A 24,894-nucleotide genomic window follows, 5' to 3' on the forward strand; every position below is an offset into this window, starting at 1 on the left:
GGAACTTAGGCCCTGACCAGCCCTACTCTCTCCTCTTAGAAAGAGAAATTGAGGCCCCTAAGAGCAAGAAAGATGCCTCAAACCTACAGACTTCCAGATGGAATTTCGTTTCCCTCTCAGGACTTTGAGCAGGTAAATTCCTGGCCTTTCCTCTCCCAGGATGGGCTGGGGGAAAAGAAGCAGCAGCTGGGCAGGAGATCTGAACAGGTACAAAGGGCGGCCTGCATGAGGGGAAAGTGGTTAGACACCAAGCAGAACTTCCGGGCCTCCTCTGGGAAGTTTCTGAGACTCATCCAGGGGCTGCCCCTGCGGGTGGGGGCCCTCCAGAGGCCAAGGCCCAGAGAAAGGAGACCCTAGTCCTTTCCGTCTGGGGTGCAAGGAGAGGGGGGAACAGTGGGGGTGGCCATCCTGGTTCCGCATCCTCCGTTCCCGACATTGGAGGGAGGCTGCTATGGGAGCTGGGACTTTCCTGAGAGCAGAAGATTCTGGGAAATTAGAGACAGCTGCAGGGCGGGGCTGCCTCCCAGCCTCCCTTCCCTTCCCTCCCCTTGGTCCCCGCTGGCTCCGGAGGCACGCCTCTCTACCCCTCCACCCCATGAGCTCCTCCTCCCCTAGTCCATGCCTTCCACCCTCAGATCTTTTCCCCCAACCTCTTTCTCCTCCCTCAGATCTGGCCTCTACCCTCAGACTCTCTCCAAATCTTCTTCCCTCAGACTCCTCTTTCCCCTCCAACTCTCTCCTCCTCCCTTAGAGCTGCGTCTCCTCACTTAGAGCTTCTCAGACTCCTCAGACTGTGTGCTCTCCCTCAGATACTCTCCCCTTCCCTCACCACCTCCCCCAGACCCTTACCTCCTCCTTCAGACCCTCACCTCCTCTCTCAAACCCTCGCCCCTTTCCTCAGATGCTTATCTCCTCCTTCAGACCCTCAACTTCTCCCTCAGACCCCTGCCTCCTCCTTCAGACCCTCACCTCCTCTCTCAAACCCTCGCCTCCTTCCTCAGACTCTTACCTCCTCCTTCAGATCCTCTCCCCCTCCTCCCACTAACCCATCTATTTCTCTCTCAGACCTGTCTTCCTTCTTCAGATCCTCCTCCTTCAGACCCTATTATCCCTCATCCAACCTCAGAGAACTTTCAGTACCCTCTCTCCCAGCAGCACCCTCTCTCCCAGCAGCACCCTCTCTCCCAGCAGCACCCTCTCTCCCAGCGGGAAGCTCTCTCCCAGCCCTTCGAAGCCCCCGCAGGACCCATCACATCTTCTCCCCTCTCCAGTCCTGCTAGGTTGGAACCACTGCACCACCTGCCCCGGGATGCCAGGAGTGGGACAGGCTTGGGTGTCCTTCCGACCCTACCTCTGAGGGTCCCCACCCTAAGCCTCACCCCTCCAAACTTCAGCTTTCCTTTCTGTGCTGTGGGGTAGTGCTCCACACCCCTCTCCTGTGTCTGAGGGTCCCCAGGGGTGGGGTTGGGTGGGCAGGGAACACAAAACTCAGCCTATCCAACCCAATTCCTCCTCTCCCTTTGCTGTGGCCCTCGCAACACCAGCAGGCAGGGGTTGCCATTGGTCCCATTTTCCAGAAGAACAAACTGAGTCTCAGGATGGAATGGTTTGTCCAAGGTCCCACCCGGAGCAAGGGGTAGAGGCAGAATTTGAACACAGGTCTGTGCCCGGGATGTTTTACGATGAAGCGGGGTAGGCAGAAAAGATCAGGGAGGGAAGGGATGAGGCCTCTCCCCACAGCCACTTCTCACATCCTGGGTTAACGATCCACTCGGGTGGGGCCTGAGTCCGGCCAAAGTCCCTTCCCTGGGCCCCAACACCCACTTTCAAGGTCCCAGGGGACAGAGACAGCAACAGAGATGGGGAGACAGAGACAGAGGGCGGGGCGGGAGACAACCAGAGGGAGGTCAGGCAAGTTGCGAAGACAGAAGGAGACCGGGGGAGAGAACCAGAGAGACGCCGCAAGCCCCCTGGGCAGGTCTGGGGTGCAGCCACCATGCCCCGCCCTCTGTGTGCCCAAAGCCTCCCTCTCCGCCTCCTGTGACTCAGTGACCCGGACTCAACCCCAGCGGCTGCCCCGCCCCCAGGGAAATCCGGGAAAGCCCCGGACCTTCGGGGCCCCACCCCGGGGCGGGGAGAGGCAGAGAAGGGGAGGAGACCGGGAAGAGTCCCGCCTCCCCCCTCCTTCCCTCCCATCTCCTGCCTGAGTCATGCCCCCAACCCGCCTGGCTTGTTCCCCACCCATCAACCCCTCTTCGCGGTGGGAGGGGAAGTAAGGGGGAAGCCAAACTGCTCCCCTCTCCTGCAGCACCGGCCTCGGTCGCGCTGACTCTGGCCTGGCGTCTGTGTCTCTTGCTATCTCTCTTTCTCTCAAGATCTCTGCGCCTGTCTCCATGTCTCTTTCTCTCTGTGCACCTAGGATTTTCCGAGCACCCACCCCGGTGCCCTGGGGGCCCTGGCTGGGTGCAGGGCCCCCAACGCGGACAGAGACACAATCAGTAGAGCGCTCCCCACCCTCACCCCACCCCCAGCCCCTTTAGACCCACAGCCGAAGAGGCACGTGGAGTGGCAGAAATGGAAGAGAGGAGGGAGAGGAATCGTTCCTGGCCGCCTGCCGAGTGCCAGTCCTTGCCCCGGGTGCGTCTCTTCACTCCCACTAAGGAGGAAACGGCTCAGAGAGGGGAAGTGTTTGACCAAGGTCACCCAGCGAGGAAGTGGGAACCGAGATTCGAACCTGCGTCCCAGAGATGCCAAGGCCTCCTGAGAGGCAGAGAAGCAGACAGCAACTGACAGAGAGATGGTGACAGACACAAAGAGACAAAAGAGAGAGACAGAGACCGAACAGAGCATACAGAGACAAACGCGGGGGTGCGAAGAGAAACACCTACTCAGACAGGAGAACCAGAGAGACAGTTACAGACTCAGCGATAGAGAGGCTGAGAGATAGAGCCAGAAAGATAAAAACAGAGGCAGAGAGACTGAGAGCGGCCCTTGGCAGCAGGGGTAGGGACACCCCCCCACCCTCCGACCCCGCCTCCTCTCTCCCCACCCCTCCTTTCCTCCCACTCCCCCGCCAAGGCCTGGCTGCCCGGGGCGCCGCGGGCCGGGAGGGGGCAAGCGGGGCGCGGCGCGGGCGGGGCGCACAGCAGGCTGCACCGCAGAGCGGCGGGAGCAGCGGCGGGTCCAGGAAACCCCTGGGGCGTACGGGTGGCCCCGGGGGGGGCCGGGGGCGGGGAGGCGGGCGGCCGGCACCGCCCCGGCCGACAAAAGTCCCTTCAGTTCAGCCGGCTGCAGGGGAAGTCCCGGCGCCCGGCGAAACCACCCTCCCGTGCAGCCGAGCCCAGCAGCTCTCCGGCCGCCGTCCCCGGCGGCCCCATGCCCCGATGCCCCGCGGGGGCCATGGACGAGGGGCCCGTGGACCTGCGCACCCGACCCAAGGCCGCCGGACTCCCGGGCGCCGCACTGCCGCTCCGCAAGCGCCCGCTGCGCGCGCCCTCCCCGGAGCCCGCCGCTCCCCGCGGCGCTGCGGGCCTTGTTGTCCCCCTGGACCCCCTGCGCGGCGGCTGCGACCTGCCGGCGGTCCCCGGGCCCCCCCACGGCCTGGCCAGGCCGGAGGCGCTGTACTACCCGGGTGAGTGGCCCCCCGAGGGTCTGGGCCTGGTAGGAGCCACACAGAGCATAGGGTCACCAGAGCCAGGAGACACAGCTGGAGGCACAAACCCGTCTATCTCCAGGAACCTGGGGGACAAGAGGATGTAACCCCAGGTTCCAGGGATACAGATAGGAGATCATCAGGGAGCCAGTAAGCTGTGCCTTGGGACACAGGCATCTGGGGGTTTGGGGACCCTGGGGGGCAGAGCCCAAGGGCTGAGTGACATGGGGGGGCCAGGGACAATGCCCACTGGTACAAATATGGGGGTGTCAAGGAATCAGGACACAGAGCCTGGTGTCCTGGGGACAAAAAAGTACAAGCTTTTAAACCAGATGTGTAGGGTTATGAGGAAGCTGAGCTGGGCTGGAGAAACTGGGGTTCCTTGTATCCTGCTATTAGAATCAAAGGAAGTCAGGGTAACAGAGACTGGGGTTCTAAGGAGACAGATACTGAGGATCTCAGGATGTCACAATCTCAGGAACCCAAGATATCTGGAGACATGGGCATTATGAAAACAGAGATGGGGTTCTGAGCACCCCAATACCTGGGATCACAAGGATCCAAGGGAATGAACCAGAGCTCCAGGGACCCAGATACCAGGGGGTCTTGAGGACCCAGGGGAACAGAGACCCGGGGTTCTGGGTACTCAGTTATGTGGGACCACGAGCGATCAGGGTCCTATTTGAGGTCAAGATCAGGTGGGCCGGAGGGGATCGGGGGACTGAGGATCCTAAGATTGGGTAATTCTGAGACTCTGGGTAATTTAGAGGCAGGATGAAAGATTCAGGGGTCTCCAGACAGAAAGCCTCAGGGCCCCAAGGCCTGGTATTGGAGATACGGGGACCTGGAAACTTGAGAGTTCAAGAACAGAGGACCCACAAGGATCAGCAGAGGACAAAGACAGCACACTTTTCCCTCCAACCCATCTCCATCCCTGATCTCAAGAAGGGGTGTCCCCTAGCACAGCTGTAGCCGTGTCACCATCCCCAATTGACCCCCAAAGCTGCAGAGAGCCCTTCTCCAGAGCCCCAAGACTTTAGGTAGTTTCTGCACCTCCCACCCCATCAGTGTGACAGCTGGAGAGCCTCAAGCTATATGCGTCAGGAGTTCTGCCACGGCCTCCCAGCTTTCCCATTCCAAGAGTAAGAACGCAGGCCTCAGTTTTCCCCGTCTGTGTGATGGGTTGGTATAGATTTGCCTGCTGCTGTGGTCCCCCGCCTTTTGTTTTTGTTTTGCTTTGTTTTGTTTTTTTGAGACAGAGTTTTGCTCTGTCACCCAGACTGAAGTGCATTGGCGTGATCTCAGCTCATTGCAACCTCCGACTCCCAAGTTCAAGCAATTCTTGTGCCTCGGCCTCCCGAGTAGCTGGGATTACAGGCATGCACCACCACACTTGGCTAATTTTTGTATTTTTAGTGGAGACAGGGTTTCACCATGTTGCACAGACTAGTATTGAACTCCTGAGCTCAGGTGATCCACCCGCCTCGGCCTCCCAAAGTATTGGTGTTAGAGGCACAAGCCACTGCCCCCGGCCTGCCATGGCCCCTTTTTTAACAGTTTGATCTAAAATTACCCACATGTGGTGGTGAGCATCTGTAATTCCAGCTACCTGGGAGGCTGAGGCAGGAGAATCGCTTGAACCTGGGAGGCGGAGGTTGCAGTGAGGCAAGATCGTGCCACTGCACTCCAGTCTGGGCAACAGAGCAAGACTCCATCTCAAAAACAGTTTGAACAGGCTTCTGGTGACACCTCCTCTCTCCCTCCATTCTCTCCAAACCCACTCTACATTTATCCCACACCCTGCACCCAGCTCTTCATCAGCCACACAATCACTCCGCAGACAGTCCCTCAGGTTCCCTGCTAGGTGATGATGGGTGCGCCCTCTGTTCTTAAGGGACCCTTTGTCTGATTGGAGATTGGGGTCAGAAGATAAGTGACAATAAGGGTGACCAGCCCTGGAGGGAGAGGAAGCTGCCGGAGCCCAGAGGAGGGATGTGGAAGGGGGTTTGTTTTAGGCCCTGAGGACCCAGTATAGGATGCAAAAGGGACCTGGGAGAAAAGGTAGGTGACACTGCAGGAGCAAAGATCTAGAAGTAGGGAGCGATCTAGAAGTGGGGAGCAGGTTGAGGGTCTGTGAGTGTGGCCTCACCCATGTCCCTCCTCTGTCCTCCATTGCCTAGGAGCCTTACTGCCTTTGTACCCCACTCGGACCATGGGCTCCCCGTTTCCTCTGGTGAACCTGCCTACACCCCTGTACCCCATGATGTGCCCCATGGAACACCCCCTTTCTGCTGACATCGCCATGGCCACCCGAGCAGATGAGGACGGAGACACGTGAGTGATAGTCCCCTATTAAGGGGAGGGGTGGTTGGGAAGACCAGCTGTCCATAACACAGGGCCACTCAGCTCCCGTGGACCTGAGTCAGAACTCGGTCTCTACCACAGGCTGTGTGACCTTGAATAAGGCCCTTCCCCTCTCTGAGCCTCAGTTTCCTCCTCTGAATAATGGGCACCCGGAAAGCATTTACTTCCTAGGGCACTATTTTTGTTTGGTTTTTGTTTTTGATTTTTGAGACAGGGTCTCACTCTGTCGCCCAGGCTGGAGTGCAGTGGCATGATCTCGGCATACTGCAACCTCCACCTCCCAGGTTCAAGCAAGTCTCGTGCCTCAACCTCCCCAGTAGCTGAGACTACAGGTGCCCACTGCCACGCCCAGCTAAGTTTTGTATTTTTTGATAGAGACAGGGTTTCACCATGTTGGCCAGACTGGTCTCCAACTCCTGACCTCCAGTGATCCACTCACCTTGGCCTCCCAAAGTGCTGGGATTACAGGCATGAGCCCCAAGCCCACCCCTAGAACACTATTTTTGGAACAGTGGTCTTCAGATTTTTTATCACAACTTAAGAAAGACAGTTCATTGATTAACTTACTATATGAATTATACATGTAAAACTCCTATCACTGGACCTGGCATAAATGTTGAGTGTTTGTTAATATTACTATTACTTTATCTCAAACCCAGCACACACACACACACACACACACACACACACACACACACACACACAAACCTGAAATTAAAGTTGCACAAAATGAAACAATACTCACCCTTACTATGTGGGTTCTACTTTGACATTTTCTTTTTTTCCTTTTTTTTTTTCTTTTTTTTCTATTTTTTTTTTCTGAGACAGGGTCTCGATCTGTCACCCAGGCTGGAGTGCAGTGGTGCAATCATAGCTCACTGTAGCCTTGATCTCTTGGGCTCAGGTGATCCTCCCGCCTCAGCCTCCTGAGTAACTGGGACCACAGGCACTCCTCCCACACCTGTCTAATATATATATATATTTTTTGTAGTGACATGGTGGTCTTGCTATGTTGTCCAGACTGGTCTCAAACTCCTGGGCTCAAGTCATGTTCCCACCTCAGCCTCCCAAAGTGCTGAGATTACAGGTGCGAGCCACCGAGCCCAGCTTTACAGCTTTACTTTGCCATTTTCTATTCTAGTCGACTTCATTGTTTTGTGGTCACAGCCCACTACATTAATTTGAAGATCCCCTAAACTGATTTCATAACCCCCACGGTTTATCACCTGCAGTTTGAAGAACATGTTTGTGAGGCTGCTGAGAAGTGTTGCACGGGAGGGTTTAGTCTGTGCCTAGCACATAGTAAGCACTCACTACAATTGATCATCATGATTCTTATTATTCTATCGACCTGGGTTTGAATCTCAGCATGGCCACTTTCTCCTCACTCTATGCCTCAGTTTCCCTCTCTGTAAAAACAGGAACCATCACGTGTGAGGGTCTCTGGGAGGAAGAAATGACATGATTTATACAAAGCGCTTATGTGAGAATTAGTCTGGGGCCTGGAAACCACAGGTAGAGATGAACAGGCCTACTTCTGCAGAGAAGTAGCAGGGGGGCTGCTCCGCCACTGGCCCACTGAGTGATTTCATGTCACTGAGTCTCAGTTTCCCTATTTGGAAACTGGATCTCATAATAGCACCTATCACAATTAGGATTCAGTGAGATCTTGTATACATGTTTTAATACAGTGCACAGAACAGGGCTGGGCAAAGAGTGAGTGCTCAATGCATGGAAATGGGTAGTGTTTGAGCAGAGCTCCCAGGGTGGTTGCAGGCCATCTTGAGAGCCCTAGCAGGAGAAAGTGGCTGAGATTATAAAGAGCTAATAAAACCTAGTTCCCTCCCCTTCTAGGTACCTCTGGGGGGTCATCTATGAAGTGGACTTAATTAGTCTCTGCCCCCAGGGGTGAACTCTCCATGCCGTTGAAAAGCAGTGTGCTTGCTAGAGGCCGCTCGGCCCACCAGTCTCCAGTCCCGGGCCCTCCCCCCACCTTCCCTCCCCGACTCTCCCCCAAGGCAAACACTTCTGCCTCAGCTGCCTGCTGGGGGAAATCCCTTCCCGCAGAACTTGACCGCAACCCAGCTGCTCTGCCTCCCCCACGTCAGCACCCGTCACTCACTCGCAGCCTCCCCCCTCCTGGCGCTTCCTCCAACCTTAACCCCTTCCGCTGGGGCTGAGACTTTACCGGAACGGGCAGCGGCCCGGCCCCAGCCTGCGCCACCGGCTCCACTTCACACCCGCGGGGGCGGGCAGTGGGGGCGAGGAGGGCGGGGGACGCTAAGTCTGGGTCACCGCAGAAGCCAAAAGGTTGGGAGGCTGGGCTTGCATCTTCTCACAGGCGGGTACGAGCCTTGGGGCATTTGGACCCCCAAGAGGTTAGGGACTGGGCAGCTAGAAACCTGGGGAGGGGGCGGGATGACGGGGGGCGGTGTGGGGGGGATGTTCTGAGTCTCAGAAGGCAGAAGTTGGGAAACTATTCCTTAATCTCCGAGGGGATGAGGAGCAGCTTGGCAGCTTGGGGACCTGGCACTCAGAGGGACTTTAGGGGCAGGACCAGATACAGAAATTTGCAGAGTCCCTTGCTCAAAACTTAAGAATTTCACGACAGCGGCGGCAGGACATTCTAAGCGCTGGGCGGGTGAAACTGCTCACGCCGAGGGGCCTGAAAGTCAGTGTCCCCAAAAGGGCAGGGATTGAGGCGCTGTATTTCTGGGTCTCTGAGGGGACAAGGACAGGCAAGGTAGTTTGGGATCCTGGAGCTCCGAAGGACGGGGGACGTCCTTATTCTTAAAGAAGAGTTAGGGCTATTTCTGGCTCCCAGAGAGATGTTGGGAGTGGATGCCGGGATAAGGAGGACTTGCAGCCAGCTGGAGTCTGAACCCTAACGGGTGGAGTTCCAGAGGGTCCCCCAGGCTGGAGGACTCGGGATTATATGCCCCCCCCCCCACAACACACACACCTCAAGGGAGCTAGGTCTTCTTTGGCTGGGCTCCCCTTTCCCCCGCCCCATTCGAGGATGGAAGTTGGGGTGCCGGGGGTGGCCAGGGTAGATCCCCGGCGGGACAGGCTTCCCTCCCCCGGGAGCAGGAAGCGGAGCCCCGCCCAGCAGACCTGTTACTGGAAGTCCGAGGGCTGGGTCGCCCCTCCCGTCCCCACTTCCTCCAGCCCCGCCCCACCCCCTGCGGCCCGCGCGTTTATGGGAACTCAGGCCTGGACGGTTTCTCTGAAATCATTCGCTCCGTCTGCCCTCACTTAACCCTGGCCGCCCCGAGAGGGACCTAGGCCAGGGGTCCTGGGAGATGCAGAGAAGCGAGGGGCCTTACCAGGGACACCGGCCCCTCCCTCAACGTTTTATTTTTAAATTTGGTTTTTCACGAATTAGGAGTCAGGTTCAGCAATTCACCTGCGTGATCGCACCCTGGCATGTGGGCGCTGTACTTCACCTAGCAGAAAACTGAGGCTCCAAAAGGCCGCCATGGCTTTGCCCTAGCACACGGCTAGGCTAGGAGCGGTTGTGGCCCAATTTGCAACTCTGGCCCCAGGATTTCTTCATTTCCATCAGAACCACCTGGGAGGCTGGTTTAAACTGGATTCTACAGACACATTCCACGAGAGAGACGAGTGGTGGTGAGAAAGGAATTACTCAGTAAACAGACTTTAAATAAAGATCCTGCCGCCCACTGTGTACACACAGGCCTCCTTGGGTCCTCCACTCTGTCCCCCATCCCAAGCAAACATGCACAGGTGTGCACACGCACGCGCGCGCGCGCGCACACACACACATCAGTCTCCAAATAGCTGTTCCAGGTTGGGGTCTCTGGAAACTGAGCAGGAAGTTCCTTGGAAATGCTCTCCATCAACACCTGTGGGATGAAGGAAGCCCATCTGGGCAGAAGGAGAAGTTGAGCTGCAGTGTCGCCTCTGCGCGGCCTCAGCCATCCCACAGAGAATATTGAAGCTGGAATGGCCTTCAGCATTGGGGTCAGGAGGCTAGGCCTTCTACGCTGGCATTAACCAGTGACTGGATGCCATTGAAGGGCAACTGCTCTTGATTCACATGGGGCGTGACCTTGGGCAAGCAGCTCTCTTCAGCTGAGGGTAATTCCCAAATGGTCTGAAAGCTGATGATCTTCCCAGAAGCTGAGGGAGTAAGTCCTTCAGTCTGGAAGGGGGTTCTGGGCTGTATAGCCTCCAGAACAATGGCCCCATCCCAGTTTGTCCTTATCTCCCTTTTAGTCAAAACTTTTGTTCCAGACTGGGCATGGTGGCTCATGCCTGTAATCCCAGCACTTGCGGGAGGCTGAAACAGGAGGATCACTTGAACCCAGCAGTTAGAGACCAGCCTGGCCAACATGGTGAAACCCTGTCTCTACTAAAAATACAAAAATTAGCTGGGCGTGATGGCACACGCCTGTAATCCCAGCTACTCGGGAGGCTGAGGTTGGATGATCGCTTGAACCCGGGAGGCAGAGATTGCAGTGAGCGTGAGACAGCACCACTGCACTCCAGCCTAGGCGACAGAGCAAGACTCCATCTCAAACAAATAAAATAAAACAAAAGGGTCCCTGTGGCTGTTGTGTGGGGGACAGACAGTAGAGCATAGGTGGAATCAGGAAAACCATGAGGATGGAACTGTGCTAGACCAGCAGGGAGCCAGTGGTGGCTAAAGCAGGAGGGAAGGAGTGGGTGGTAAATCAGGATGGAAGGAGTGTGTGGGGAGAAGTGTTTGGATACTGGGGACATTTCCAAAGCACTCAACACATTGGAGTTATCATTGCCAACAGCATGAGGGTGAGAGGTGAACAGCTCCTAATGCCTGTGATTCTTTCATTCCCCTACCCCCAGGCCTCTCCATATTGCTGTGGTGCAGGGTAACCTGCCAGCTGTGCACCGACTGGTCAACCTCTTCCAGCAGGGGGGCCGGGAGCTCGACATCTACAACAACCTACGGCAGGTGAGGCTGGGTCTGAGGGAGGAGGGCTGGGGCCTGGACTCCTGGGTCTGAGGGAGGAGGGTCTGGGGACCTGGACCCCTGGGTCTGAAGGAGGAGGGGTGGGGGGCCTGGACTCCTGGGTCTGAGGAAGGAGGGGCTGGGGCCTGGACCCCTGGGTCTGAGGGAGGAGGGCTGCAGGCCTGGGCTCCTGAGTCTGAGGAAGGAGGGCTGGGGGCTTGGGCTCCTGGGTCTGAGGGAGGAGGGCTGGGGGCTTGGGCTCCTGGGTCTGAAGGAGGAGGGCTGGGGGCTTGGGCTCCTGGGTCTGAAGGAGGACGGCTGGGGGCTTGGGCTCCTGGGTCTGAGGGAGGAGGGCTGGGGGCTTGGGCTCCTGGGTCTGAGGGAGGAGGGCTGGGGGCTTGGGCTCCTGGGTCTGAGGGAGGAGGGCTGGGGGCTTGGGCTCCTGGGTCTGAGGGAGGAGGGCTGGGGGTCTGGACTCTAAGTAGCGAGGTGCTCCAGGCTCCCGGTTCCTGGGGAAGAAGGGCTCTGGGTCTTGGACTCCTTGTTCCTGAGAGGGAGGGAGCCTAAAGACCTCCTAGATGAAGACGGAGGGGGCTGGGGACCCAGAATCCCGGTACTAGGGAAAGAGGAGGTTGGAGGCCCAGTCTTCTGGGTCCTGGGGAAGGAGGAGCATGGGTCCCCCACTCTTGAATCTGAGACAGGAGGTGTCTCAGGTTTCTGTTCCTGGGAAAGACTGCAGGATGAGGAGTAAGGGTTCAGAAAACCTGAGGGAGGCAGGACTAGAGAGCAGGGCTGGACACAGGTCCCTCACAGTCACTGTTCCCCAGACACCGCTCCACCTGGCTGTGATCACCACATTACCGTCTGTGGTCCGGCTCCTGGTGACAGCTGGTGCCAGCCCCATGGCGCTGGACCGCCATGGCCAGACGGCCGCCCACCTGGCGTGCGAGCACCGCAGCCCAACCTGCCTGCGAGCCCTGCTGGACAGCGCAGTTCCTGGCACGTTGGACCTGGAGGCCCGCAATTACGACGGTAAGTATCTACCGCGGGGCACGGCTGGGCTATCCAGCGGACCTGGAGTCCATCAGCGTCCGCAAAGCCCCAGGCCTAGGTTTCACCAAGCCTTCCCCTCCCTCAGGGCTCACCGCCCTGCACGTGGCAGTGAACACAGAGTGCCAAGAAACCGTGCAGCTCTTACTGGAGCGCGGTGCCGACATCGACGCCGTGGTGAGCGCGCACTAGGAGCTGGGAGGGAGCCGGGCCTTAGCAGGGGCGGGGTCTTGTCGGGGGCGGGGCCAGTGTGGGGCTGGCGTGGGAGAGCGCCCGCGTGGGGCGGGGCTTGGAGTATCCGACCCATGAGAGAAGCTGGACCCCACGAATGGGATGCGGTCGGGATGCGGGTCGCCAGCTGCTGGAGCAGAGCTTGGAGAAACTCAAAGACCTTCCCTCCCCGCCGCAGGACATTAAGAGCGGCCGCTCCCCGCTCATCCACGCCGTGGAAAACAACAGCCTTAGCATGGTGCAGCTGCTGCTGCAGGTGCGTACAGCGCCCCCTGAGCCTCGCGCCCACCCTGTCCTCTGACCCCAACCCGGCTCTGGCCCCAGCCTCTACCTCTGACCCCGCCTTCCAGTTCTGGCTCTTGCTCCTGCTCCGCATCCAGCTCTCACCCTTCCTTTAAGGCCTAGTTCTCTCAACCCTCGGACTCCACGCCCCTGGCTACGAACATGTCCCATTCCTCCCCTGCCCCCTCAACGGCCTAGGTCCCGCCCTGCGTTGGCCTGGCCGACCCCACCTTCCAGCTAGGCCCTGTCCACGCATTGTCCTTCCCCCCTCCAGCCCCCCCCAACTCCTTGGGGCGCGGGCCTCGGTGTCCAGCTCCGGTTCATTCAGCGCCGCCAGCGCAGTCCCGCTTGGCCCGCCCTTGGCTGTCGCTCCTACCTTCCTGTGACCCCACCCCATCCGGTGTCGCCCAACGTGCGGGCCACCTACCCGGGCCTCCAGCCTCTGTTCCCTTGCCCCGGGTGACCCGCGCGCCCTCCTGACCCGGCCCTCCCGCCCCGCAGCACGGCGCCAACGTGAACGCACAAATGTACTCCGGCAGCTCCGCGCTGCACTCAGCGTCCGGCCGCGGGCTCCTCCCGCTGGTGCGCACACTGGTCCGCAGCGGCGCTGACAGCAGCCTCAAGAACTGCCACAACGACACGCCGCTGATGGTGGCGCGCAGCCGCAGGGTGAGCCAGGGCGGCTGTGGGCATGCCCCTTGCACACGTGTGTCCGCGGGCTGGTGGCAGGAGAGTGTGCCAGAGCGCAGAGGTGTGAGGGTGTCTGTGCCGCTGCGTGGTGGGGGGTGGGTGAGTCTCTGAGAGCGAGGGTGTGAGTTCCAGAAATGAGGAGAGACTGGCACCAAGAAAAGAAGTGCCTTGCCCATCTTTTCCTACTGAGAGATGGAGAGGCCACCATCTGGATCCTGTGAGCTAGGAGGGATAGAAGGAGAGAGGGCTGTGAGGCAGGGGTGGCTCTATGGTGACGCCCATCTTCCTACAGGTCATCGACATCCTGAGGGGGAAGGCCGCCCGGCCTGCTTCCACCTCCCAGCCAGACCCCTCCCCTGACCGGAGCGCCAACACCTCCCCCGAGAGCAGCAGCCGCCTTAGCTCCAATGGTGAGAAACCGCTCCCAACCTCCAGCCCTGGCGCCTCCTCCCTCAGACCCAGGAATCCCAACCCACGGCCCCTCCTCCCTCAGATCCAGGAGTCCAGGCCCCTAGCCTCCTCTCTCAGACACAGGAATCCCAAACCGTACCCCCTCCTTCCTCAGCCCCAAGATTCCAGGCCCCTAGCCTCCTCCCTCAGACCCAGGAGTCCAGACCCCTGGCCCCTCCTCCTTCAGACCGCAGCCCCTCCTCCACCAGACCCCCCCCAGCCCCTCCTCCCTCAGACTTCAGCCCCTCTTCCCTCACACCCCCAGTCCCTCTTCTCTCAAACCTCAGCCCCTCCTCCCTCAGACCCAGGAATCCAGATTCCCAGCCCCTCCTCCCTCAGACCCAGAAGTCCACACCCCTGGCCTCTTCTCCTTCAGACCCCAGTCCCTCCTCCTTCAGACCCCCAGCCCCTCTTCCTTCAGACCCAGGAGTCTAGGTCCCCAATGCCTCTTTCCTCAGACCCAGGACTTTAGACCCCTAGCCCCTTCTCCCTCAGACCTCCTGCACCTCCTTCCTCAGATCCAAGAGTCCAGACCCCCAGCCCCTCCTCCTTCAGACCCCCAGTCCCTCCTCCCTTAGACCCAGATCTCAGGCCCCAGCCCTGCTCTCTGGGTCTAGCCTCTCACCACCCTCCCCCTCTGTCTCTCTTCCTTCCTCAGGTCTTCTCTCTGCATCACCGTCCTCCTCACCCTCCCAGTCTCCCCCCAAGGACCCCCCTGGATTCCCCATGGCTCCTCCCAATTTCTTCCTTCCTTCCCCATCTCCACCTGCCTTCCTGCCCTTTGCCGGGGTCCTCCGAGGCCCTGGCCGGCCGGTGCCCTCCTCCCCAGCTCCAGGAGGCAGCTGAGGGGGATGGGGGGGCAGATCTTGGACTCATGAGGAGGGGCCCCCTGCCCTGTGGGGTCAACCCTTCTGGAAACTGTGAAGATCTCACTCTGCCCCCCCCCATCTTCGGGACCAGGATTTGCACAGAAGCACATGCACCTACCCATACAGCCCCTCTTCTGAGCACAGTTCCCCCATCTCGCTCCCTGCCCAGAACTCTGACCCCAGTATTCTCAGGCACCAGTCCCTGTCCGGAATGCCACCCACATCTTCCATTTCCGTGTCCCCTCCCAGAGCTGGTGGACCCAGGGAACAGCCACTCCCCTCCACACTCTACCAGACAACTGAGGAGGGGAGAGGTGGGCTGTAACGGACACGGATCACGATGTAAATTATTAAGCATTTTGGTTGGATTTCTTTTGTAATAAACTATTTTTGTACCATATCCCTTGGGTGCATGGGCCTCTTTCATGAGATGGACCTGGCGGAAGTGCACTGAATCCAGTTGACTCCCAGAGTGATGTTGTGAGTCTCAGACAGACAATCTCCTGTGTATCACTCTGGGACTTCTGGTGTGTTTGATTTTGAATGTTGCCATCATTGTCACTGTGCCATTGTTTCTAAGGAGAACATGGTGTGTGGTATCTTTTTTTTATTTCCCCAAGACAGAGTCTTGCTCTGTCACCCAAGCTGGAGCGCAGTGGCACGATCTCGGCTCACTGCAACCTCCGCCTCCCAAGTTCAAGCGATTCTCCTGCCTCAGCCTCCTGAGTAGCTGGGATTACAGGCGTGCACCACCACGCCCGGCTAATTTTTGTATTTTTAGTAGAGATGGGGTTTCACCATGTTGGTGGGGCTGGTCTCGAACTCCTGACCTCATGATCCTCCCATGTCAGCCTCCCAAAGTGCTGGGATTACAGGCATGAACCACCGCACCTGGCCAGTGTGTGATATCTTTCCAGGGCACCCTGTTGGATTCCGTAGTGAGCCCGGGCATATGTGTTTCTGTAGTGTGGGGGTCCCGGTGATAACCCACAGCTGACTTCAGCCCCAGTCGTCTCTGGCTGGCCGAGTGTGTGGTGTTTGGGAGTGTTCCTAACATTGAATCTGGGGTGATGCTGTGATTGTTGAGGTGTGACTGCCTTACATGGCGTGAGGCACTTTTACTCAGTGGTTCCAGGGGGCCTCTCTAATGGACCACATCTGTGGTTTTTTTGTTGTTTTTTTGTTTTGAGACGGAGTCTCACTCTGTCGCCCAGGCTAGAGTGCAATGGCACGATCTCGGCTCACTGCAACCTCCACCTCCTGGGTTCAAGAGATTCTCCTGCCCCAGCCCCCTAAGTAACTGGGACTACAGGCGCGCACCAGCACGCCTGGCTAATTTTTGTATTTTTAGTAGAGACGGGGTTTTGCCACATTGGCCAGGCTGGTCTCAAACTCCTGACCTCAGGCGATCCGCCTGCCTTCGCTTCCCAAAGTGCTGGGATTACAAGCGTGAGTCACCATGCCCAGCCACACATCTGTAGTTTGACTCTGGGGTATGTCTCTGTGTGTCAGTTGGGGTTTGTAATGGTTTCCTGTTGCCACTATAACAAATCACAAATTCAGTGACTTGAAATGATGCTAACTTTTTTTTGTTTTTTTTTTTTTTTTTTGAGACAGAGTCTCACTCTGTCGCCCAGGCTGGAGTGCAGTGGCACAATCTCAGCTCACGACAAACTCCACTTCCCTGGTTCAAGCCATTCTCCTACCTCAGTCTCCCAAGTAGATGGGACTACAGGCCTGCACCACCACACCCGGTTAGTTTTTCGTATTTTTAGTAGACACAGGGTTTCGACAGTTTGGCCAGGCTGATCTGGAACTCCTGACCTCAGGTGATCCACCCACCTCAGCCTCCCAAAGTGCTGGGATTACAAAAGGTGTGAGCCACCGTGACAGTCAAACAATGCTAATTTATTCTCTTACAGTTCTGGGCATAAGAAGTCCAAAATCGAGGCCAAGCATGGAGGTTCACACCTGTAATCCCAGCACTTTGGGAGACTAAGGCAGGAGGATCCCTTGAGACCAGGAGTTTGAGACCAGCCTGGGCAATATAGTGAGACCCTGTCTGTACAAAAAAAAAAAATAGCCAGGCAAGGTGGCAGGCACCTGTAGTCCCACCTACTTGGAAGACTGAGGTGGGAGGACTGCTTGAGTCTGTGAGTTCGAGGCTGCAGTGAGCTATGATCGCACCACTGACTCCAGCCTGGGCAACAGTGAGACCCTGTCTCAAAAAATAAATAAATCAAAGAACCATGGTGGCCGGGCGCGGTGGCTCACGCCTGTAATCCCAGCACTTTGGGAGGCCGAGGCGGGTGGATCACGAGGTCAGGAGATCGAGACCATCCTGGCTAACACGGTGAAACCCCGTCTCTACTACAAAATACAAAACATTTGCCGGGCGCGGTGGCGGGCGCCTGTAGTCCCAGCTACTCTGGAGGCTGAGGCAGGAGAATGGCGTGAACCCGGGAGGCGGAGCTTGCAGTGAGCCGAGATCGCGCCACTGCACTCCAGAATGGGCGACAGAGCCAGACTCCGTCTCAAAAAAAAAGAAAAAAAAAAAAAAGAACCATGGTGTCAGCATCTGCTTCTTGTGGTGAAGGCTTCAGGCTGCTTCTACTCATGGCAGAAGGCCAAGGGAACCACACGTGTGCAGGGATCACGTGGCAGGAGGGGAAGCGAGAGAGAGAGAGAGAAAAGTGCCAGGCTCCTTTTAACATACATCTCTCATGGGCGTTAACGGGGAGAACTCATTCACCTGCCAGGGAGGGCATTAATCTGTTCATGAGGGATCTGCCCCCGTGACCCAAACACACCTCACATTAGGCCCACCTCCAATCTTGGGAATCAAATTTTTTGTTTTATTTTTTTGAGACGGAGTCTCGCTCTGTCACCCAGGCTGGAGTGCAGAGGCCTAATCTCGGCTCACTGCAGCCTTTGTTTCCAAGGTTCAAGCAATTATCCAGCCTCAGTCTCCCGAGTAGCTGGAATTACAAGCACGCACCATCATGCCCAATTAATTTTTGTATTTTTAGTGGAGATGAGGTTTCACCATGTTGGCCAGGCTGGTCTCGAACTCCCGACCTCAAATGATCCGCCTGCCTCAGCCTCCCAAAGTGCTGGGATTACAGGTGTGAGCCACTGCACCTGGTCCAAATTTCTTCATTTTTTTTTTGATACAGAGTCTCACTCTATCACTCAGGCTGGGGTGCAGCGGGAGATCCTAGCTCACTGCAACGTTGACCTGGTCTCCAGTGAGGGGATCAAATTTCAACATGAGGTTTTGAAGGAAAAAATATTCAAACCACAGCACGGAGGTGTTTTTTGTTTGTTTTTTGTGGTTTTTTTGTTTGTTTGTTTGTGTGCTTGTTTGTTTAATCTGTGGGGGTTCTCTGGGTCGTCAGGTGAATTGCTGATAGTGAACATTTAATCACCATCACTCTGTAATGTAGTTGCATCTATGGGGCCAACTGCCTTAACAACTTCCTGGATGTCATCGCTGGGATCCGTGAATGGCTGTGTGTGTGCACACAAACACTCGTGCACACGCACTTCTGGATGGCCTGTGTGAGCACTGACTGGGTGACTTGTGTGTGCCTGGCCCTCCTGACCGGGATGTCCATGCATCTTTCTGTTTGCAACCGTGTTTCAGTGTTTCTGACCCAGACCCTGGGCTCCGGTATCTCTGAAGCTGCCAGGCTTGAAGGGTACGTGAATGTCCTTTGCTGGCCAGGCACGATGACTCACGCCTGTAATCCCAGCACTTTGGGGAAGGCAAGGTGGGAGGATCACTTGAGGCCAGGAGTTCAAGACCAGCCCAGGCAACATAGCAACACCCTGGCTCAAAGGGAAGGGGAGGGGAGGGGAGGAAAGAGAGAGTGGAAGGAAGGAAGGAGGGAGGGAGGAAGAGAGGGAGGGAGGGAAGGAAGGAAGGAAGGAAGGAAGGAAGGAAGGAAGGAAGGAAGGAAGGAAGGAAGGAAGGGAGGGAGGGAAGGAAGAAGAGAGAGAGAGACAGACAGAAAGAAAGAAAGATTCTTTCTATGTTTCCTGGTCACCATAGTGAGACGCTGTCTCTACAAAAGATGAAAAAATGTATTGGCTGAGCATGGTGGTGTGTGCCTGCAGTCCCAGCTACTTAGGAGGCTGAGGTTCAAGCATCACTTGAGCCCAGCATGTCAAGGCTGCAGTGAACTATGATCACACCACTGCATTCCAGCCTGATGCCAGAGGGAGATCCTGTCTCTCTTTTTTGTTTTGTTTTGTTTTGTTTTGTTGTTACCAAGTATCCCTCTGTTGCACAGGCTGGAGGAGTGCAGTGGTGCAATCTCGGCTCACCACAACCTCTGTCTCCCAGGTTCAAGTGATTCTCCTGCCTCAGCCTCCCAAGTAGCTGGAATTACAGGCATGCACCATCACGCCCAGCTAATTTTTTTGTATTTTTAGTAGAGACAGGGTTTCACTATGTTGATCAGACTGGTCTCAAACTCCGACCCCAGGTGATCCGCCCGCCTCAGCCTCCCAAAGTGCAGGGATTACAGGCATGAGCCACCGCACCCAGCCAATACTTATGTTTAATCCTTAGAGCAACTTGCAGGTTTGCTCCAAGGTTTAAATATGAATATCAGTCAAGCTAATTGTGCTCCCCTCCTCGTATGCAGTGGCCGCAAACAGCAGTGCCCTCCGTAGTATACACAGCCTGCTGCATGTAGGGATGGCCTTAAGGGACCTTGGAGATAGCCCTTTCCAATGTATGTTCATGTTTCCGACTTTGACCTCACCCCAGTCTAGACTCCAGACAGGTATGCAAGGCGCCTTTGGAAAGCCCCAGGGTGTGGTGACCAGGGTTCACATTGGCTAAGGCATCACGTCCATCTGCACCAAGCTGCAGAACATGGAACATGTGATTGAGGCCCTACCCAGGGCCAAGTTCAAGTTCCCTGGCCACCAGAAGACCCGCATCTCAAGGAGGTGGGACTTTACCAAGTTTAGTGCAAATCCATTTGAAGACACGGTGGCTGAAAAGCAGCTCATCCCGGATGGCTGTGGCATCAGGTACACCCCCAATCATGGGCCCCTGGAATAGTGGCGAGCCCTGCTTACTCACACCCACCAATAAATCCTGCTTCCTGTCCAAACCAATAAAAAAAAAAAACGAACAGGGCACAGTGGCTCACGCCTGTAATCCTAGCACTTTGGGAGCTGGAGGTGGGCAGATTGATTGACCCCAGGAGTTCAAGACTAGCATGGGCAATATGGTGAAACCCTGTCTCTCCAGAAAAAAAAAAAAAAAAAAAAAAAGATCAAAGGAAAAACAAAAATTAGCCAGTGTGGTGGTGCACGCCTGTAGTCCCACCCACTCAGGAGGCTGAGGTGGGAGGATCACTTGCGCCCAAGAGGTCAAGGCGGTGAACCAAGACTGAGCCACTGCATTCCAGCCTGGGTGACAGAGAGAGAGAGACCTTGTCTCAAAAAAAAAAGGGGGGGAGGGAGAATAAATTATGTGCAGTACTTATTACAGGCCATGGTGCTGAGTAAAAAGCTTCATAAATGGGAATTGCTGTTGCCATCATCTAAGAATTTTTGAAGGCCGGGCGCGGTGGCTCAAGCCTGTAATCCCAGCACTTTGGGAGGCCGAGGTGGGTGGATCACGAGGTCAGGAGATCGAGACTATCCTGGCTAACATGGTGAAACCCCGTCTCTACTAAAAATACAAAAAAAACTAGCAGGGCGTGGTGGCGGGCGCCTGTAATCCCAGCTACTTGGGAGGCTGAGGCGGGAGAATGGCGTGAACCCGGGAGGCGGAGCTTGCAGTGAGCCGAGATCACGCCACTGCACTCCAGCCTGGGAGACACAGCGAGACTCCGTCTCAAAAAAAAAAAAAAAAAAAAGAATTTTTGATAGTTTTGATGTCAGAGGAAAAAAAGTAGAGATGATGAGACCTATTATTTGTCCTGGTGGAAAAAATGGAACAATGAGGTCATAGCCTAAATGTGTGTTTTAGCTACATTTTTTATTCCACAGTTGTAACCAAATTAAAGAATATAGCTAGGCATGGTGGCACACACCTGTAGTCATAGCTACTTGGGAGGCTGTGGCATGAGGATCACTTGAGCCCAAGGGTTTTAGACCAGCCTGGGCAACATAGTGAGACCCCATTTCTTAAAAGACTGAAGTGGCTCACATCTGTAATTCCAGCACTTTTGGAGGCCAAGGCAGGAGAACTGATTGAGCCCAGGAGTTTGAGATCAGCCTGGGCAACATAGCAAGATCCTGTCTCTACAAAAAAAAAAATTAATATTAGGTACCTGTGGTCCTAGCTATTCAAAGGCTGAGGCAGGGCACAGTGGCTCACGCCTGTAATCCCAGCAGTTTGGGAGGCCGAGGAGGGTAGATCACAAGGTCAGGAGATCAAGACCATCCTGGCTAACAGGATGAAACCCCATCTCTACTAAAAATACAAAAGCAAAATTAGCCAGGTGTAGTGGCAGGCGCCTGTAGTCCCAGCTACTCGGGAGGCTGAGGCAGGAGAATGGGGTGAACCTGGGAGGCGGAGCTTGCAGTCAGCCGAGATCACGCCACTGCACTCCAGCCTGGGCGACACAGCGAGACTCCATCTCAAAAAAAAAAAGAGGAGTTTAAAGCTGCAATGAGCTATGATTGCACCACTGCACTCCAGCCTAGACAACAGAGACAGACTCTGTCTTTAAAAAACATATAAAATAAAGGGCTTGACTAACATGGCCAAAGCCTGGGTAACATGACAAAACCCTATCTCTACAAAAACACACACACACACACACACACAAAATTAACCAGGCATGGGACCGTGCATCTATAGTCCCAGCTACTCAGGAGGCTGAGGTGGGAGGACCACTTGACACTGAGAGATCAGGGTTACAGTGACCTATGATTGCACCACTATGCTCCAGCCTGGGTGACAGAGTGAGACCCTGTCTTAAAAAATATAATAAATAAAAGAAGAAATATAGTAGCTTTTTTATTTTTATTTTTATTTTATTTTACTTCATTTTATTTTTTTGAGACAGAGTCTTGCTCTGTCACCCAGGCTGGAGTTCAGTGGCACAATCTCAGTTCACTGCAACCTCTGCCTCCCAGGTTCAAGTGATTCTCCTGCCTGAGCCTGCTGAGGAGCTGGGATTACAGGCACCTGCCACCACACCAGGCTAATTTTTGTATTTTTAGTAGTGATGGGGTTTCGCCATGTTGGTCAGGCTGTCTTGAACTCCCGACCTCAGGTGATCCAACCACCTTGGCCTCCCAAAGTGCTGGGATTACAGGCATGAGCCACCACATCCAGCCTATAGTAGCTTAAATAAGACGAGTGTCTATTTTTCTCTCATGTAAAGGCCCAGTGAAAACCTACATCTAGAATAGTAGCCAAGGATGTCAGAAATCGAGGCTCCTTCCACCTGGTTGTTCTGCTGCCCTTACCTCACACTTCCATTGTGTGGTCCAAAATGGCTGCTCCAGCTCCTACCATCACATCCACAGTCCAACCATTGGGAAGAAGAAACAAAAATCAATTGTATGCCCCTACCCTTTAAAGTTACATCCCAGAAGTCATACACATCATACACATCACATCCTATTTGGCCAGAATTCAGTCACATGACCACACCTATCACAACAGAGGCTGGGAAATATGATTTTATCTGGGCGGCATGTACCCAGCCAAAATTCAGGGGTTCTGTTACAAAAGGAAGAGGAGAGAATGGTTATTGAGGGACCACACGTGTATCTGTCACAACCAGGGCTCTGCCACCAAATGACTGAATGACTCAAGGTAAAGTGACTTCACCACACTGAGCCTCAGTTTCCTCGCCTGTAAAATGGGAGTCCCCTCCACCCCTCGGGGTTGATGGGCTATTGGGCATTTAATGAGAGCGTGGGTGTCAGGCATTTGGCACAGGACCTGGCCCATCAGCAGCCTGGAGTGTGTTGGAAGTCCTCTTGTGCTTGTGGGTCTAGGCTGTGGGTGATGTGGCTTTTTGTGTATGAGAAACCGTCCCCGGGCCTGAGAGCTGAACCCAGCACTGAACTTTGTAAGTAACTTCTCTAAAACAAGGGATCTGGCCTGTGTACACATGGAAATCCCCTCTCAGCCTCCTAGACCTTGGGACTGGGCATGTGTCCTTCCACACTCTTCCCCCTTCCGCTGGAGAAAGGCAGACTCCAAAGATGGGGGAAGGGTCCTGCTTGGGGCCTCCAGCCTCCCAGCCTTCACAGAATTAAGCATTCATAGCCTGGCCAACATGGTGAAACCCCGTCTGTACTAAAAATACAAAAATGTGCTGGATATGGTGGCACACATCTGTAGTCCCAGCTACTAGGGAGGCTGAAGTGGGAGGATTGCTTGAACCCAGGAGGCGGAGGTTTCAGTGAGCCAAGATCATGCCACTGCACTTCCGCCTAGGTGACAGAAAAAAAAAAGAAAAATTTAAGCACTCACCCCTCAACTTCCAAGTTCCTCATGGGTGACAGTCCTAGCATTCCGGGGACAGCTCTAACGCCAGAAGTTGTATCTTCAATGTATCTCTCAGGGCCCCCAGTCGCTTGTTCTCACATCGAGTAAACCCAGGAAGGCAGAGGACACCTCTCCTAGATGTGTGCATGAAATCTGCCAAATTCTAAATGCCTGTGACATTCCAAAAAATGACTTTAAGAGCATTGGCCGGGTGCAGTGGCTCACACCTGTAATCCCAACCCCTTGGGAGGCTGAGGTGGGAGGACAGATTGAGCCCTGGAGTTCAAGACCATCCTGGACAACATAGGTAGACCCCGGCTCTAACCCCAAACATGGTGGCACGTGCCTGCAGTCCCAGATACTCAGAAGGCTGAGGTGGGAGGATTGCTTGAGCCCAGGAGCTCGAGGCTGCAGTGAGCTGTGACCATGCCACTGCACTCCAGCCTGAGTGACAGCGTGAGAGTTTGCCTCACACACTACACACACACACACACACACACACACAGAGTCAGGGCATCGTGGCTCACACCTGTAATCCCAGCACTTTGGAAGGCCAAGGTGGGTGGATTGGCCAGGAAACATCACACAAACACAAATCAAGGAGAACTTCTCCAAAAGAACTAGCCTATAATCTTCAAAAATGTCAATTCTATGAAAAACAAAGAAAGGCTAAGGAACTGTGCCAGACTGAAGGAAACTGAAGAGATGAAAACTTTTTGCTATGACAGTTTGGGGATAGCTGGCAATTTGCATACAGGCTGCACTGTTAGATACTAGTGTCACTGAGAAATGGATACTGCTCCTCTGTACTGTGGTGGTGTAAGAGAATGTCCTTACACTTGGAAATACAACTGAAGCATTTAGAGGCAAAGGGACATAATGTCTGAAACTATTCTTGCAACTTCCCTGTAACTTTAAAATGATTTCAAAAGAAAAGCAAATGATTTCAAAGTAAAAGTCATGGTTTAAGAATCTGTGGGTTTGACCGGGCCTGGAGGCTCTCGCCTGTAATCCCAGCACTTCGGGAGGCCGAGGCAGGCAGATCACTTGAGGTCAGGAGTTCGAGACCAGCCTGGCCAACATGGTGAAACCCCGTTTCTACTGAAAATACAAAAAATTAGCCGGGGCCGGGCGCGGTGGCTCACGCCTGTAATCCCAGCACTTTGGGAGGCCGAGGCGGGCGGATCACAAGGTCAGGAGATCGAGACCACGGTGAAACCCCGTCTCTACTAAAAATACAAAAAAAAATTAGCCGGGCGCGGTTGTGGGCGCCTGTAGTCCCAGCTACTCGGGAGGCTGAGGCAGGAGAATGGCGTGAACCCGGGAGGCGGAGGTTGCAGTGAGCCGAGATCGCGCCACTGCACTCCAGCCTGGGCGACAGAGCGAGACTCCGTCTCAAAAAAAAAAAAAAAAAAAAAAAATTAGCCGGGTGTGGTGAGATGAGCCTGTAATCCCAGCTACTTGGGAGCGTGAGGCACGAGAACCGATTGAACCCGGGAGACGGAGGTTGCAGTGAGCAGAGTTGGCGCCACTGCACTCCAGCCTGGGCGACACAGCGGAATTCCGTCTCGAAAAAAAAAAGGGAGAGAAAGAAAAAAAGAAAGTAAAGTCTATGGTTTAAGGTTCTATGTTTCCGAGGATCTCTAAGTCTGTGCATGCATTTGTGGTCAGAGTCTGGGGAGTTGGGGGCGTGAATGAGCTGCTTCAGAGACTGCTTTGAGGGTGTGACCCGGACCTTAGGGTGTGGTTAAGGTCTAGGGGTGGGGCTAGGGCCTTGGGGGTGTGACCACAGTCCAAGAGGCGAGGCCAGGGCCTCAAAGGTGTGGCCATAGTTTGAGGCGTGGCCGAGAAACTCCGTTCCCAAGGGAGGCGG

The 24,894-nt window shown here is 55.3% G+C and overlaps 1 protein-coding gene and 1 pseudogene across 1 annotated transcript; both read left to right on the top strand.

Annotated features, from left to right (window-relative positions):
- The first annotated feature begins 3,292 nt into the window (after positions 1-3,292).
- On the top strand, positions 3,293-14,942 carry BCL3 (BCL3 transcription coactivator). Its single transcript, XM_015441828.3, has 9 exons — positions 3,293-3,631; positions 5,833-5,986; positions 10,865-10,973; positions 11,798-12,002; positions 12,109-12,197; positions 12,430-12,507; positions 13,035-13,202; positions 13,516-13,633; positions 14,332-14,942. The coding sequence occupies exons 1-9, from the start codon at positions 3,376-3,378 to the stop codon at positions 14,517-14,519; spliced, it is 1,365 nt and encodes a 454-aa protein (XP_015297314.1). The 5' UTR covers positions 3,293-3,375; the 3' UTR covers positions 14,520-14,942.
- A 4,208-nt stretch (positions 14,943-19,150) lies between these two features.
- Positions 19,151-19,275, top strand: LOC123570422 (small nucleolar RNA SNORA70; annotated as a pseudogene).
- Positions 19,276-24,894: the final 5,619 nt, after the last annotated feature.

The sequence above is a fragment of the Macaca fascicularis genome, chromosome 19 (genome assembly GCF_037993035.2).
Source record: "Macaca fascicularis isolate 582-1 chromosome 19, T2T-MFA8v1.1".
NCBI classification, from domain to species: Eukaryota; Metazoa; Chordata; class Mammalia; order Primates; family Cercopithecidae; genus Macaca; species Macaca fascicularis.